Source organism: Plecotus auritus (assembly GCF_963455305.1).
Source record: "Plecotus auritus genome assembly, chromosome: 8".
Taxonomy (NCBI): domain Eukaryota; kingdom Metazoa; phylum Chordata; class Mammalia; order Chiroptera; family Vespertilionidae; genus Plecotus; species Plecotus auritus.
Window position 1 is genome coordinate 169858360 of NC_137782.1, and position 15133 is coordinate 169873492.

Genomic DNA, 15133 nt, shown 5'->3' on the forward strand with positions numbered 1-15133 from the left:
TAGCGTGATTGGTTTCAGGCAAAGTTGCAAAGTAAGTGACATTTTGCAACTTTCCTTTTGAGTCATGATTAAGTACTATGTAAAACAATATTTTATATATAATGAATAGGTGTCAGATTACATTACAAAACTAAACATGTGTGCTCATCCTATTTCCTAACCCCCCCCCCTCAGTTATGGTCATCTATGAGAGACTTTTAAAAATTAGGAAAAAGCTTGCTCTTGAATAGAACTGTGTGGCAAAGCACTGCAAGAAACTTAACTCTTCTTCCTGGACCCCACTGTTATATTCCTTCCCCACTTTCTAGGAGTCTTCCTTCTTTTTCTGCAAGACTTTGTCAAAAAACTTCCCAAGGGGATCATGGCATATATATATATATATTTTTTTTTTTTAAATCATTAATTATTCTCTCATAAGATCCACTAATGTACAGAACATGCTGAATTGTCATGAAGGATGTACCAAACCAGTCCTTTACAATTAGAGGAATTCTGGGGGTGTATTACATACAGGATCTGTAACTTACTTACTGTGGTACCTATAGTCTTTATTTAGATTTATTTATTTTTAATTTTTTTTTTTATTTCCGAGGAAGGGAGGGGGAGAGAAAGATAGAAACATCAATGATGAGAGAGAATCATTGATTGGCTGCCTCCTGCGTGCCCCACACTGGGGATCGAGCCCGCAACCCGGGCATGTGCCCTTGGCTGGATAGATTTATTTTTTTAAATACTTTTTGTTGTTGTTTATTTATTGAGGTGACACTGGTTAAAATTATACAAGTGTCGGGTGCACAATTCCACAACACATCACCTGTACACTGTAGTGTGTGTTCACCACCCCAAGCAAAGTCTCTGTCCATCGCCACATCACCCTTTGTCACCCCTGTGCTCTCCCTCCACCCCATCCCCACCACCGCCATCCCTGCTTCTCCCAGACCCTGCTTGGTTTGCATCCTGACTGGCTAGCTCTTCCTATACTAGAGCCATTTCTCCAAGTCCTTCGTCTCTGAGGAAGCAGGGCTGTATTTTCCAGGGTCTTAGGTCACCTTTTATTTTCCACTTAACGCCCGTCTTCTAAGGCTGCCTAGATCCTGTTTTTCAACTTTAGGCAAATGCACCAGCATACACCCGAAGACTGAAGTTCTGAAAGGGCTTTATGTATTTAAGGAACGGAGAGAATGTCGGTGCCGCAGGAAGGCAAGCTGTGCTGTGGGAATAGACACAGAAGCTGGAAAACGGTTGGGAGCTGAACTACGAACAGCTGTGTAGCCAAACACTCAAACACCAAGTTATATACAAATCAATCCTGAAGCCCAAAGCTGTGGCGTGTACAGACAGAAAGCTCGCTCCTAATGTCCTGTTCGTGCACCAATTGCATCTGCCTTAGCGATGCGAGTTAGCCCTCAGGGGCTGGTCACCGGCAGGGGACACTGCATTGCATGAAGATGGAATGCGGAATTGTGGAGACTCTGAGGCAAAGAGGCAATGGAATCCTATATATAATAAAAGGCTAATATGCAGATCGACCAAACAGGTGGACCGACTGGTCACTATGACACGCACTGACCACCAGGGGGCAGATGCTCAATGCAGGAGCTGCCCCCTAGTGGTCAGTGCGCTCCCACTGGGGAGCGCCGCTCAGCCTGAAGCCGGCTCGGGCTGGAGAGCACAGCGGCAGTGGCGGGGTGAAGGGGGGGGTCCCCCCCAAGCAGTCGGATATCCCCCAAGGGGTCCCGGACTGCGAGAGGGTGTGGGCCGGGCTGAGGGACCCCCCCTGTGTGCACGATTTTCGTGCACCGGGCCTCTAGTTTAAGAAAAAGAGAAGTAGCACTCGGAGAACCCAAAGACGGATCCTCTGAGCCACCGCCACCTTTGTAGTGATAGTGTTGATGAAGTGCTTTTACTGAAGGCTTTCTACACCTGTAAGCAAACATTTCTCTGGAGGAATTTAAACGCTAACATCATGTCAAATGCTCAGCATTGGAATCGTTATATGCTTAGAGAAGTGGTCGGCAAACTCCTTAGTCAACAGAGCCAAATATCAACAGGACAATGATTGAAATTTGAGAGCCAAATTTTTTTTAATATATTTTATTGATTTTTTTACAGAGAGGAAGAGAGAGGGATAGAGAGTTAGAAATATCGATGAGAGAGATACATCGATCAGCTGCCTCCTGCACTGCCCCACTGGGGATGTGCCCGCAACCCTGGTACATGCCCTTGACCGGAATCGAACCCGGGACCCTTCAGTCCCCAGGCCGACGCTCTATCCACTGAGCCAAACCAGTTAGGGTGAGAGCCAAATTTTTTAAACTTAAACTTCTTCTAACGCCACTTCTTCAAAATAGACTCGCCCAGGCCATGGTATGTTGTGGAAGAGCCACACTCCAGGGGCCAAAGAGTCGCGTGTGGCTCGCGAGCCGCAGTTTGCCGACCACAGGCTTAGAGTGTTTATAGGACAGGAGGCAGATGAGCACAGCATGGCCTAACGTAGCATGTCCGTTATATCTTACCCGTACCCCCCCCCTGGCTCCTGAAATGGGGGTGCCCGTTCACATTATTGTAATTCTTACTCACGTTTCACCAGGGCGCCTAAGACTTCCCAACTTTGGAACAATCATCAAGGGGGATGATTGCTGGACGGTAATTACATGTTTCTTACTAAACACCTCTATAATAATAATACACATTCTGGAAAACCACTTTGTGACCATGGACTTGACAAACCTCGGCAATGAACTGGAAATAATAAATTATTTTAGGAAGTTATTGAAGGAAAAGGACCTTTCTGAACCTTATTAGGTGTGAGCCGGAACTCTATTATTTAGGCTTCCAAGGAATGGAATAGTTGAAGCATATAAATTTGTTTAAGTCGCCTGATCCACAATCTTGGGGAAAGGAACCCCACAGCTGGCAGGAAACCTTTTTTTTAAAAATATATTTTATTGATTTTTTACAGAGAGGAAGGGAGAGGGACAGAGAGTTAGAAACATCGATGAGAGAGAAACATCCATCAGCTGCCTCCTGCACACCTCCTACTGGGGATGTGCCCGCAACCAAGGTACATGCCCTTGACCGGAATGGAACCCGGGACCCTTCAGTCCGCTGGCCGACGCCCTATCCACTGAGCCAAACCGGTATCCGCAGGAAACTTTTTTTTTTTTTTTTTTACAGCCTGAAAGTGAAGACTCATCATTTTCTGGATTATCAGTCTCACACACTTCGCCCTGAAATACTGTTCTTCCCTCCAAACACGCTTTACTAGTGCAGCGGAAATGTGATTTCCAGTGCCGCCGAGGCAGCTGATGAGCAGCATTTCAGGAGGTTTTCCCAGACGCAGGGGGCTTGGGTCTGGTGCTGACCCAGCTGCGAGATTTTACTAGAAAGGTCGCTCGCTCGGGGGGGCCACGGTGGGGAAGCCGCCTCTGAGGAAAATACGGAATTTGGGAATTGGAAATGTCAAGCCGTTTCTGTTCACTAATTAGGAAAACAATGCAGATCCTGACAGAGGAAAGGAACCATGTAGAGCAGCTACCGTCCTGGCTTGAGCAAGAGGCGCTGACAATGACCACGTAGCGGCCAGGGCGACTCTCCTGTGAGGGAGCCACAGCCGGGAGCTCTTGGGCTTGGGGTGGAGGAGAGCGTCTGGGGGGCGTGGTCTAGGTGGAGCGGCACGTAGCAGGGGGCGGGGCGGCTAGGCTGGGGCGCTGGAGGGGCGTGTCTGGGGCGGAGCTTTCCATAAAGATGATACGGAGGCACGGCCTCAAGGGGCGTGTCGGGGGCGTGGCCGGGGCGGGCCTGGGATGGGGCGGAGCCTCTTCGCTGGGGCTTGAAAGACTGGAGCTTGGCGGGAACCTCGGACAGATCCCCTCCGTTCTCTGTCATGTCGCTCACGCGCCTCACGCCGCAGGTTGTGGAGCTCGGGGAGCGGGCCCCCGGTTCCCCGCCTCTTCGAGACCCTGATTCCCAGCCCCCCGGTAGTAAGCGGCTCCGCCTGGAGGAGCCTGGCGGAGTCTCTGAGGCGGCGTGGAGGCTGCCTCTGGTGCCTCGCCTGTCAGAGGTGGAGAAAGAATGGGCGCTGTCGCCCAGACCCTTCAGGGCGCTGCTGCTTTCCCCGCACGTGATTTTCGATAACTCCGCAGACTCGCGTGTGGAGGGATCGGCCAGTGGGGAGCAGATCAGAAACCCGGGATGCCAAAATAGCGGGTTCGAGATGAATACTTGTTTGCAGCCTCCCCCGTCACCCAGTCTGGATTCTGATTCGAGGGCTTCCAGAAGGTTCTCTGGAGCAGGCCTGTGTGACAGGGACGTGGTCAGTGAGCCCCGCCCTGACGGATCCCACGCTGCGGTGGGGCAGCTTCGGCCCGACCTGTCCAGACACGGCCTACAAGGACTTGAAAACGAGGAGGGAAAACAGTATTTCGTCCAAGGGAGGGGCAATCGGCAGGGAGACAGTAGTTCTAGGAAACTGACAGGAAATCCGTGGCGGGACCTTCCCTTCCACAAGGACCCGAAACCAACATTTCATGAAGTTGAGAAGAGACGTAAAGCCGGCCGTGTCACACGGCCAAATACAAAGGAGAGTCACGTTTCAGCATCTATGCTAACAACACCCAAATCTCACAACCAGCCTGGCGCGAAAATGGCCAGAGCCAGGTTTGTCCGAGGCAGCAGCGCCGTCCCTCTCCCCGCGTTTCCCGCTGATGTAAAGAGCAAACCGGGCCCCGTGTGTGGAACGGAAAGAGCGAAGAGAAAGAGCGACCAAAATGAGGCACATGTGACCGGTGTCACCAGCGGTGACTGGCCCCCAAACAGACGGACTGTTAAGAGGCGCAAGTTACTGGACGGTAAAAAAATGGTGGACGCCGAAGACACGTGCTCTGCACGCTGTGCACGTGAGGGCCGCTCGGTCGCCGGGAACCCGAGGATCTGTGTGAGCGGGGGAAGCTCGACCAGTTTACAGCGCGGTCACCGCAGCAGCAGCAAGTCCGCTGTCAGAGACCCCGACGGGAATTTCACGGTCACCCTGCGCAGTGCACGTTGGGAAGAAGCGGAAGCAGGCTTGGGCCGTTCCGTACCCACCAGACTGGAAAAATGTCAAAGCGAGAACTATAACATTAGACATATCCTGAGAAGAAATAGGGAGAGCAGCTGGGGTCTGCGTAATTACCAAAGTAAATGTGAAAGCATGAAGGAAACTGGGGAAAAGTGGAATTGGCTACAGTTATCAGATACAGCTCTTTTAAGCAAAGAAGATGATTATATTAGAAAAGCCGTGATGAATGCACAAGAAGAACAACCAAGGCTTCTCATGATAGGAACACTGGGTAGCCAAAAAGCTTTAATACATTTTTTTTGGTTAAGTGGTAAAGGAGGAAACAATAATTTGCTACAGTTGCCATTTCAATATTATACTTCACAAAAAGACTTTTATTTAAGCAATATTTTTGTGAATTTCATTACAGAAAGGTTTTACTTCCATAAAAGTATTTCAGCAAAAGAAGCAGTTAACAGTATTTTAGCCTGGCATGAAATTTTGAAGTGTCTAAAGCAAACTGATGTTCATAATCTAATAATTAGGAATATAAATGTCAATAGAAGAAATAACATTTATTTACAAACCGGTGTTTCAAAACCTCTACCTATCATATTAAAAACCAGCATAGCTTCTTTGCTCAATAACTTTGACTCTTTAACTGGAACTGAAAATGATTCTAAATTAGAAGAGGGGTGCATTTTCAAATGGATAATGTGTTTGAGTTATCCAAAAAATATTATGGTAGAAAATCATATTGTATATCTAGGAAGGACTTTAACTTTTTCAATACCATTAGGAGATAATATGAAACCTATGTTAGAGAAGAGAAAGTTATTTAAAACCGAACAAGTTTTCGAAGAGTTTAAGAAACAACCCATCAATTCCTTTAGTATGACAACTAAAAATATAGTTTTAATGGACTTTGATGACAGGGATGAAATTAGTTACAAGAGTAAGACTTGTCCTGAACAAGTAATGAATGTGAAAAGTTGGGCTCAGTGTAGTACAAACACTATGAAAATGCATGTTAATTCTCTTCCTCAATTCATACAGAACAACTATGAATATATCAATGAAAACTTTTATGAAATAAACATGCACAATGAAAATTTAGATACTGAAAGAAAACAGGAGCATAACGAGCTTAGTAGCTTTAATTGTAAGTGCATTGTTGAAGATATCTTCAATGTTAGGCAACAAGCCATAACAGCAAGCCACTACACAAAACGTACTGAACAAACAAATCCCATGATTTTAACTCAAGTTCAAAATTTTGGGAGCTTGCTAAAAAGTGAAATTGAAGCAAAAAGACATGACTTAATGTTAAAGGAGGAAGAAAATGTCATAGCACAAAGTTTAACATACTGTCACCAAGTTCATAAAGATATTAAGATTGAAAAGGAAGAGAAAAATAGGTTTTATTCAATGGATGGCATTTTTTCTGTGCAACCAGTTTCCTTAATGAGTAGGAAAGAAAATGTGGAAGAGACTAAATACGTTAATCAATATAATCTAGCTGACAAAAAGGAATATGAGAGTATTTTGCAAGAAAGTGAGTTAGCTAATTTAAAGCATTTTTATCCAAAGAATGACTCTACAGAATGTGTTAAACATCAATTTGAAGCTGATCTCAGTGTAGGGAACAATGGATGTTTTCAGGATTTAACTGCCAAGTGTTTACCAACAGAAGTTATGACAATAGCCAAAGATTTTGAGATGAAAAGTAAATTTGATTTAGTTCTTGAAGAACTTCATATGTTTCACAAAATCAGTAAGGAAAATGAAATTCTAAGCACTGTGGAAACAAACAATGGGCAAGAAAATTTCTTTAGAGAAAATAATGCTGTGGAGGCGGTAAAAACAAAGATAAAAAAAGATTTGAAAATAGGTACAGTCAACAAAATCTGTGCATCTTCTTTGCTCTGTGAGGCTAAAGCAGGTCCTAATATGCATAAAAGACACCAAAGTTTATTTAACTGGGAAACAGTATCAAAAAACAGAGAACAGAAAGTTCCTAATGAACATTCCTGTTTAAGAACATCAGAGGAAGAAGTACTCTATTCGACTTCTGAGGAAGGTATAAAATTAGTTTTAAAATGTTTTTTCTTACGATAGAAAAAAAATTCCAGCCTTTCCCCCCTGTGTTGGCCAAATATATAATTTTGGCAAAAGGGAGATAAAAGTATAAGCAATGTTTATTGATGCACATTATTTTCTATAAAGAATTGTTCCAACATTAAATATGTTGAACTTGAAGATAACAAGTGATAAAATTTTTACAAGGAACTTTGAAGCATTTATCTAAATATTAGGAGCCAATGGGAGGATTATTTTTGAAAAAGTAACTTGTTTAATATTAACATTTTATTTTTTTATTTTTATTTTTTTATATACATTTTATTGATTTTTTTACAGAGAGGAAGGGAGAGGGAGAGAGAGTTAGAAACATCAGTGAGAGAGAAACATCGATCAGCTGCCTCCTGCACACCCCCTACTGGGGATGCGCCCGCAACCAAGGTACATGCCCTTGACCGGAATCGAACCTGGGACCCTTGAGTCCGCAGGCCGTTGCTCTATCCACTGAGCCAAACCGGTTAGGGCAATATTAACATTTTATATAAAACTTACTTTTTACAGTAATATATTAATCTTTTTTTTTTTTGTAATATATTAATCTTTATTTTCAGATTGTGAGAAACCCTTACCCAAAAGATCTGCTTTTTTCTCTGATGAATTTAAGGAAGAAAAAATTAATTATATAGTGAAGGGAGGTAAGATTTTTGGTTATTTTCTAGAATACCTTCTAAGATAATTATTGCATTCTTGTATTTTTCAGTATAAGGAAAATATACTTAAGTTGTTAGAAAATAAATATAAAGATTTAGTACCTTTGTAAATATTAATAATGTACTGGAGCAAATTCTAATAGTTAAAAATTGGCTAAAGATTAAAATACCATTTTAGGATATTAGCTTTAGAATATTATTGGGAAATGTGCTCTTCAAAACTGTTTAATTATTTGTCGGGATGCATTGAAATAACTACGTAATAAGATAGATGTAATACATGTATAATATACAATCTAATATATGTAACATGAATTGGCAAAAACAAAAAAAAAGCATTTAACTAAGTTGAATTTTCATTGATGAGATGTTGCTCACAGTTATACAATTATCATCAATGTTCTCTATTTTTTAATTATTATGAGTCTCTTTATGTAGACATTTTATTTAGTAATTAAAAATTTAGTATCATTTAGATATATTAACATGATTTATGACTATGGAATTTAAATTTTGATTACTATTAAACAAACTAATGAAAAGTTAAACTAGCCTCATCATTTGCCTAAAAGGTCTACAATATCAGGATAAAACACAGCAAGTCTAACGTCTAGTCTAACTTATAATATTACCAGTGAAATGAGACACAGGGTAGGATTTACATTGAGTAATTGTTTTCTAAATGACTAAAACTTTACTTGGTCAGAAACTGCTGGTATTACACAAGACCAGAGCTAGAAAGAATAATGATGTAGGTGAAATATATTTACCAAAACGTCTTTAGTCATTCATCATTTCTCAAAACATTTTCCTGGCTTCTCACTAGTAGGATGCTGCTGGTGGAACCTTTATTCAGTCACTTCCATAATGCATCTTTTCCTTTTTCTAAGCTTACAATAAAATAATCTTAAAAATTAATCCAAGTCCTGGAAGATAAAAAACCCACAGGTAGTTTCTTCTCCCATGAATAAAGAGAATAATTGAGGTAGCAATACTCTATGAAACTAAAAGCAGGTGGCAGAATTAGCCTGGAAAGGAGAGGAGTTGTTTTTCTAGGACGGAAAGAAAGGAAGAACTTGGGTTAATTTTGAGATAGAATGGAGGAAGATTAGGGAACATGCACCCATATTCATCATGATTATAATTGTGATAATGAAATGGGTGAAATGAAAGATTAAATTATGTGCACAAATTAAAAAAGAAATGTTATATTTGTTGGACATATTTGAACCTATACTACTGTACTGTGTCTTTACAAGAAAAAGTGCCTCGTTATTATAAAATATGGAACATAATGTGTGAGGACAGCCAGAATTATTTAATATTGTGTTAGGATAGTTGTCTTGGATTTATTTACAAAGATTATCCCAAGTGGGATAAGACTTGTTAAAAATCGATAGTGTAAAGGAATAGTTGAGAGACACTGGGAAGTGGGGATAAGACCTGTTTATACAGAGTGGTTTTAAAGGCATTAGGAAACTTCTGATTGTGCTGAAATGTTTTTGATACTTACTCACTTGCCATCATGATGCCTCCAATTAAAGTTTCTGCCACTTATGTCTCCAGTAACATCCTGTAAACTCTTTGTGTCTCTCTTTATCTGTGGAGAAGGCAAGTATTTTGGGATTATTTTGAGCATGTGTTATATGCCAGCCAGCTAGTGTGCCAGGTGCTTTAAATATCATTCAGCATCCATTCTCCCCTAATTTTAAATTATATACAAACTCTAGGCCCGGTGCATGAAATTCATGCATGGGTAGGGTCCCTAGGCCTGACTGGTGGCCAGGGCCAGCCGGGGCCTTCCTTCGTTTCGTGCACCCCCTGGTGGTCAGTGCACGTCATAGTGTGTGATCGAACCCCTGGTCGAACTTTCAAGGGGACACTTTGCATATTAGCCTTTTATATACACTGAGTGGCCAGATTAATGATCTCTGAATGCATAATAATCTGGCCACTCAGTATATATCCTATATAATAAAAGGCTAATATGCAAATTGTCCCCTCGAGCAGGTGTTCGACCAGCAGGCAGGCTGACCAACCATCCATGTCCCCTCCCCCTGGCCAGGCTGGCTGGACCCCACCCATGCATGAATTCATGTACCGGGCCTCTAATATATATATACTGAGTGGCCAGATTATTATGCGTTCAGAGATCGTAATAATCTGGCCACTCAGTGTATATAGATGACCTGGGTATCTTTCTAAACGATTATGGTTCTGTTGTGGGGTAGGCGTTATGATTCTGATTCTTAACAGGCACCTAGATGTTGCTAGTCTGTGGACTATATTTTGCATTGCAAGGATTTAGAAAACAATTGAGTTAGTGTTATTTTTAAAAGATGACTAATAAATTTCATAAAATGAACCATTTCTGGTAGTATGTTTGAATATTTAGAATTGTTAAATGATACAATGCAATACATTAATCCAGTATATAGCAATAATAAAAAGGGTCATAATCTTATCTAATAAAGAGGGAATATGCTAATTGACCATCACTCCATCACAAAGATGGCTGCACCCACAGCTGAGGCCAAGTTCCCATAAGGAGCCTTAACAAGCAATCAACAGGAACCTGAGGCTACACCCTCCCCCACCCCCATGGGGCTTGACAGGGGACCTCAGGCTGCATACCCCACCCGGTAGGGCTTGACAGGGGACCTCAGGTCGTGCCCCCACCTGGCAGGGCTTGACAGGGGACCTCAAGGTGTGCTTCCATCCTGGTGCTGGGCTAGGGGACCTCAGGCTGCTCCCCACACCCCAGCGCCAGGGCGGAGGACCTCAGGCCACACCCCCTGCCCGGTGGGGCTTAACAGGGGACCTCAAGGTGCACCCCCAGTGCTGGGTTGGGGGAACTCAGGCTGCGTCCCCCACCAGGTGGGGCTTGACAGGGGACTTCAGGCCGCACCTCCCACCCCAGCATCAGGCCGGGGGACCTCAGGCCATACCCCCCCACCCAGCAGGGCTTGACAGGGGACCTCAAGGTGCACCCCCAGTGCTGGGTTGGGGGACCTCAGGCCGTGTCGCCCGCCTAGCGGGGCTTGACGGGGGACCTCAAGGCATGCCCCCTGCCCTGGTCTGGGGGACCTCAGGCCACGCCCCCCATGCTGGTGCTAGGCCAGGGGACCTGAGGCTACGCCCCCTGCCCAGCAGGGTTTGACAAGGGTGGGACTGGCCGGGTCTGGATCTAGCCCAGTTGGGGGGTGTGGGGAGCGGCCGAGTCTGGGTCTCACACAATTTTGAGGTGCATGTGGGTGGGCAGGAACTTGACTCTGGGTCCCGTGGTGCGCCCCAGACTCTGACAGAAGGAAGGTTTCCATATACATTTTACTAATTTTCTTTCATCTCTGACACTTCTATTATAGAGAAAGGGCAAATAGCAATATTAAATTATTTCCTCTAATTAATCCCCTTTTAATGTGCATGGATTTCATGCACTGGGTCACTAGTTTATTTAATAAAAAGGTAGGAAATCCAAGGTTACAAAAAAGCACATCCTTACAACCACAACTTAATCACTGTTTAAGGGCATATGCTTTGCAAAAGGCCTACTGTTTATACAAATTGGTTTAGTGATTTCCCACCCATTGCAAAATTATCAGAAGTATCTGTCATATTACAATATGAAAGAGGAAAGCTATACTTTGAAAAAGTAATCAAATAGACGAATCATGGCTTTGTTCTGAAATAAAAATCTCATAATGTAGAAGTACACTTAGCATAAATTGCTGACATTACTTAATTTATAACCAAATCTAGTGTATCAGACATGATCCATTAATTTTGGTTTATTTGGACAATCCCTTTTTGTTTAAAAAATAATTTAGCAATTTTTTATTTTTTATGAGTAACTAGCTATATTATGTTGTTTCCTCCCTTTTTACATATAGCTAAAATTTGCATTTTATTTCATTATTGTTTACACACATTATGTTTGGATAAACTTAGTAGAAATTATGTTGTTTACCTTTTGTCAGATTTGAAGTTATGTTGACTACACTATTTTTAGTATAATGGGCTTTTATATTAAGTTCATACCTAATTCATTAAAGCTTGATGAAAGCTTGATATATTTTTAGCTTTAAATATGTTTCCTACTGTTTATTTTTAAAATAAAGCATTTTGAAAATTAGAGGTATTGTATTTTATTATCAAGGGTAGTTGGTTCTATTTGTCTGGTTACTGATTTAATAACCAGACAAATAGCTGTTCTGAGCTATTTTGAAAATGACATTTGCATTCTATTATTGATAATAATCTTTATTAGAAATCAAACATAATCATTAATAGTATAGTTTAGTTATTTAGCTTCTAATAAGAAAAAGTGACATGGTGTTTAAAGCCACTATATCAAGTATAACTTTAAAATCTATATAGGCCCACGTAGCTGAGCTGGTTAGAGTGTTGTCCCAATACACCAAGGTTGTGGGTTCCATCCTCAGTCAGGGCACATACAAGAATCAACAATGAATGCATAAATAAGTGGATCAATAAATCAATGTTTCTCTCACTCGAAAATCAATACTTAAAAAAAAAAATCTATGTAGTTTTGTTGTTAAGTCAGACTGCCTGACTGGAATGATGGTTTTATTTAGTTTGTATTTTATATTGGCCAAGTTACTTAACTTTTGTGCTGAGGTTTCTACATTTTAAAAATGGAGATAAGATTAAGTAAGCTAATTCATTTAAAGCACTTAACTCAGTGACTCAGTAAAGTTGCTAGTATGATTAAAAGTTATCAAAAATTTTTAATCTTAGAAACTATGAGTAATTTTTTCTCTTAAATACTTTTATTGTCTTATATTTTTAGGTAGTAATTTTTCACATGGAATTTCAAGAGTACTACCTCTTAAGACATGCAGTCGTCCAATCAGAGTTGGTTTGTCAAGAAAAGCCAAACTTAAACAGCTTCATCCCTATTTAAAGTAAATATGTTATGAGGACTTAAAAGAAGATCTTGGACTTTAATATTTCAAAAAATTTCACGACAACTATTAATCTTTTATTTATTTCTTTGGCTAAATGCTTTTCTTTCACCCTGGGGTTTGGGGGTTTTCTTTATTATGAAGTATGGAGAGGGTGTGTCAGTGTGTGTGTGTGTGTGTGTGTGTGTGTGTGTGTGAATTATCTAATTACCTTTAAACATTATAATATCTTATTGATATTTTTATGGCATTAACAATATACAGATTAAAAGTTTTTGTGATCTTATAAAATATGTCAACTTATTTTTCATAATATATGCATATATATATAAAATGCTTTTGTGGAGAAGATTGGTAGCCTTTACAGGTTTCTCTAAAAGATCTGTGACTCTTAAAAAGGCAACAAACCTTATCTGCTTCTGTTTAAAAAGCCAGCATGCCTCTGCTTCATAGGTGTTCTGCATTTGAAGTGTAGTGGAATCTTTGCTGTTCACCAGATGTAATGTTTTCGTTCCTTACAAACAGGCGTGTGTGTATGTGTGTGTGTGTGTGTGTGCAAAAGCTAGCACTGAAATTTTGAAACAGCAACAGAGTGAATTTTAATATTTGTTCACTGCTGGTGATTAAAAAGGAAAATCTCCACTATGAAATTATTGTGAACACTTTGCTTTGTGGTCACTTCAACATTTTTGGGGGCTGGGACAGGGCGGAAAAGTAACAACAGTCCACGTGTCCCTGGAATCTATTCAGAGCATTGTGAACAATTAAATGATCTTTTGTAAGAAATGTTTTATGATTTAAAAAATAAATGTAATGAACTTATTTTTAGTGGTCATTTTTTAAAAAGATGGTCATTTTTCAAATGGCTGAATCCCCCAACCTGTCTTAAACTTAATACTGGCTTTTAATTTCAGCTCCTCTGTTGAAAATATATGTATCTCTTCCTTGACTTAGGCAAAAACATCTTGGCAAATTCAGTTCAGTTCTAGTGATTTAAAAAAAATTTTTTTTTATTGATTTTTGAGGGAGAGAAAGAGAGAAACATTCATCAGCTGCCTTCTGCACAACCCCTGCCATGGATCAAGCCTGCAACAGAGGCAGGTGTCCTGACCAGGAATCAAACCAGCAGCCTTTTGGTGCATGGGATGAACCCCCACCCACTAAGCCACACAGCCAGGGGCCAGGGCAGTTCTGGTGATTTGATGGTTGGAAAGTTCATTCGTTGAGAAGAAATTCCATCATACATATTCATGCTTTAAGCTGGGGATTTTGTTTGTTTTTGCAAATGCTTGCACCTACTTTGCCACAGTTTTCTATGTTAGTAATTGTGAAGAACCAAGGTGTGGAGCAGTACTGAAAATTAAGGAATGGTATAAGTATATACCAGAAGTCTGATGACAGCAATTTTTATTGATCAGAATAATATTTGGTTACGGAAGTGACTGATACTAAAAAAATTCTGATTATTTATTACTAGATAATTTTTCACACATATGTTTTTCCATTGCATGCAAATTGAAAAAAGGATACCACCAGGGAGCCGAGTCCCATGCAAAAGCAAAGAGCCTTTAATCGAGCTGGCGCAGGGGCGAGGTGGAGAGAGAGAGAGCCCCAGACCCCAAACGGGCTGATTTATAGGGGGCCTGGGAGAGGTAGGAGGGGTGAGGTAGTGTGGCCTCTGCTGATTGGTCGGGGTCAGGTTGCACATGGGGGCAGGGCACAGCTTACTTTCCTCTTGCATTTCTATTGGCTAATTCAAAAGTGTGGGTTGGGCTCTTGGAGAGGTTCTAGGGCAGGAACCTGACTCCACGAGGTGGAGGACATGGAACAAAGGGAACATGGAGTCGGTCTCTCCCTGCCCTTTCAGAACCATTTTTGTTGTTGTTGTGTGTTGGATTATGTAGAAAATGTTAGTGGAAATTTTTTTGAAAGGATGGAAAAATTTCTGTGGATGCTTTGTGTAGTATCTTGACATTAGTATTAATAGTTTAAAGTTCACTTCCAAATAAAACTCCCATAACATTAGAAAAGATAGGTAATGGATCATTGTTCTAATTCACTTCCCTTATTTTTCAAGTGAAAAAAAAAATTGAGGTGCAGAGAGGATGGGTAAGTTTTTCAAAATCACAAAGTTGGTCAGAATTGGGATAGAGGCAATCTCCTCCATAGCATTCTTTTCCACCTTTCTCTGCATTCACTTTCTATTTCCACCTCCAGAGTTTATCTTTGGCCCAAGAGCAGAATTGTGATCATTTAGTTAATACCTACTATTAACTTATTCACTCATAGAATAAATGTATTTTAATACTCCTACTTTGTTAGGCTCAGTGATAGAATACAGAAGTCCTTGCCTCAAGGAGCTTACTTGAGATTGGAAAAGA

The 15133-nt window shown here is 41.2% G+C and overlaps 1 protein-coding gene across 1 annotated transcript; it reads left to right on the forward strand.

Moving 5' to 3' along the window:
• Positions 1-3886: 3886 nt before the first annotated feature.
• RAD51AP2 (RAD51 associated protein 2) lies at positions 3887-12756 on the forward strand (the record flags this gene model as incomplete). Its single annotated transcript, XM_080684983.1, has 3 exons — positions 3887-7118; positions 7729-7812; positions 12638-12756. The coding sequence occupies 3 exons, from the start codon at positions 3887-3889 to the stop codon at positions 12754-12756; spliced, it is 3435 nt and encodes a 1144-aa protein (XP_080541109.1).
• Between the last annotated feature and the right edge of the window lie 2377 nt (positions 12757-15133).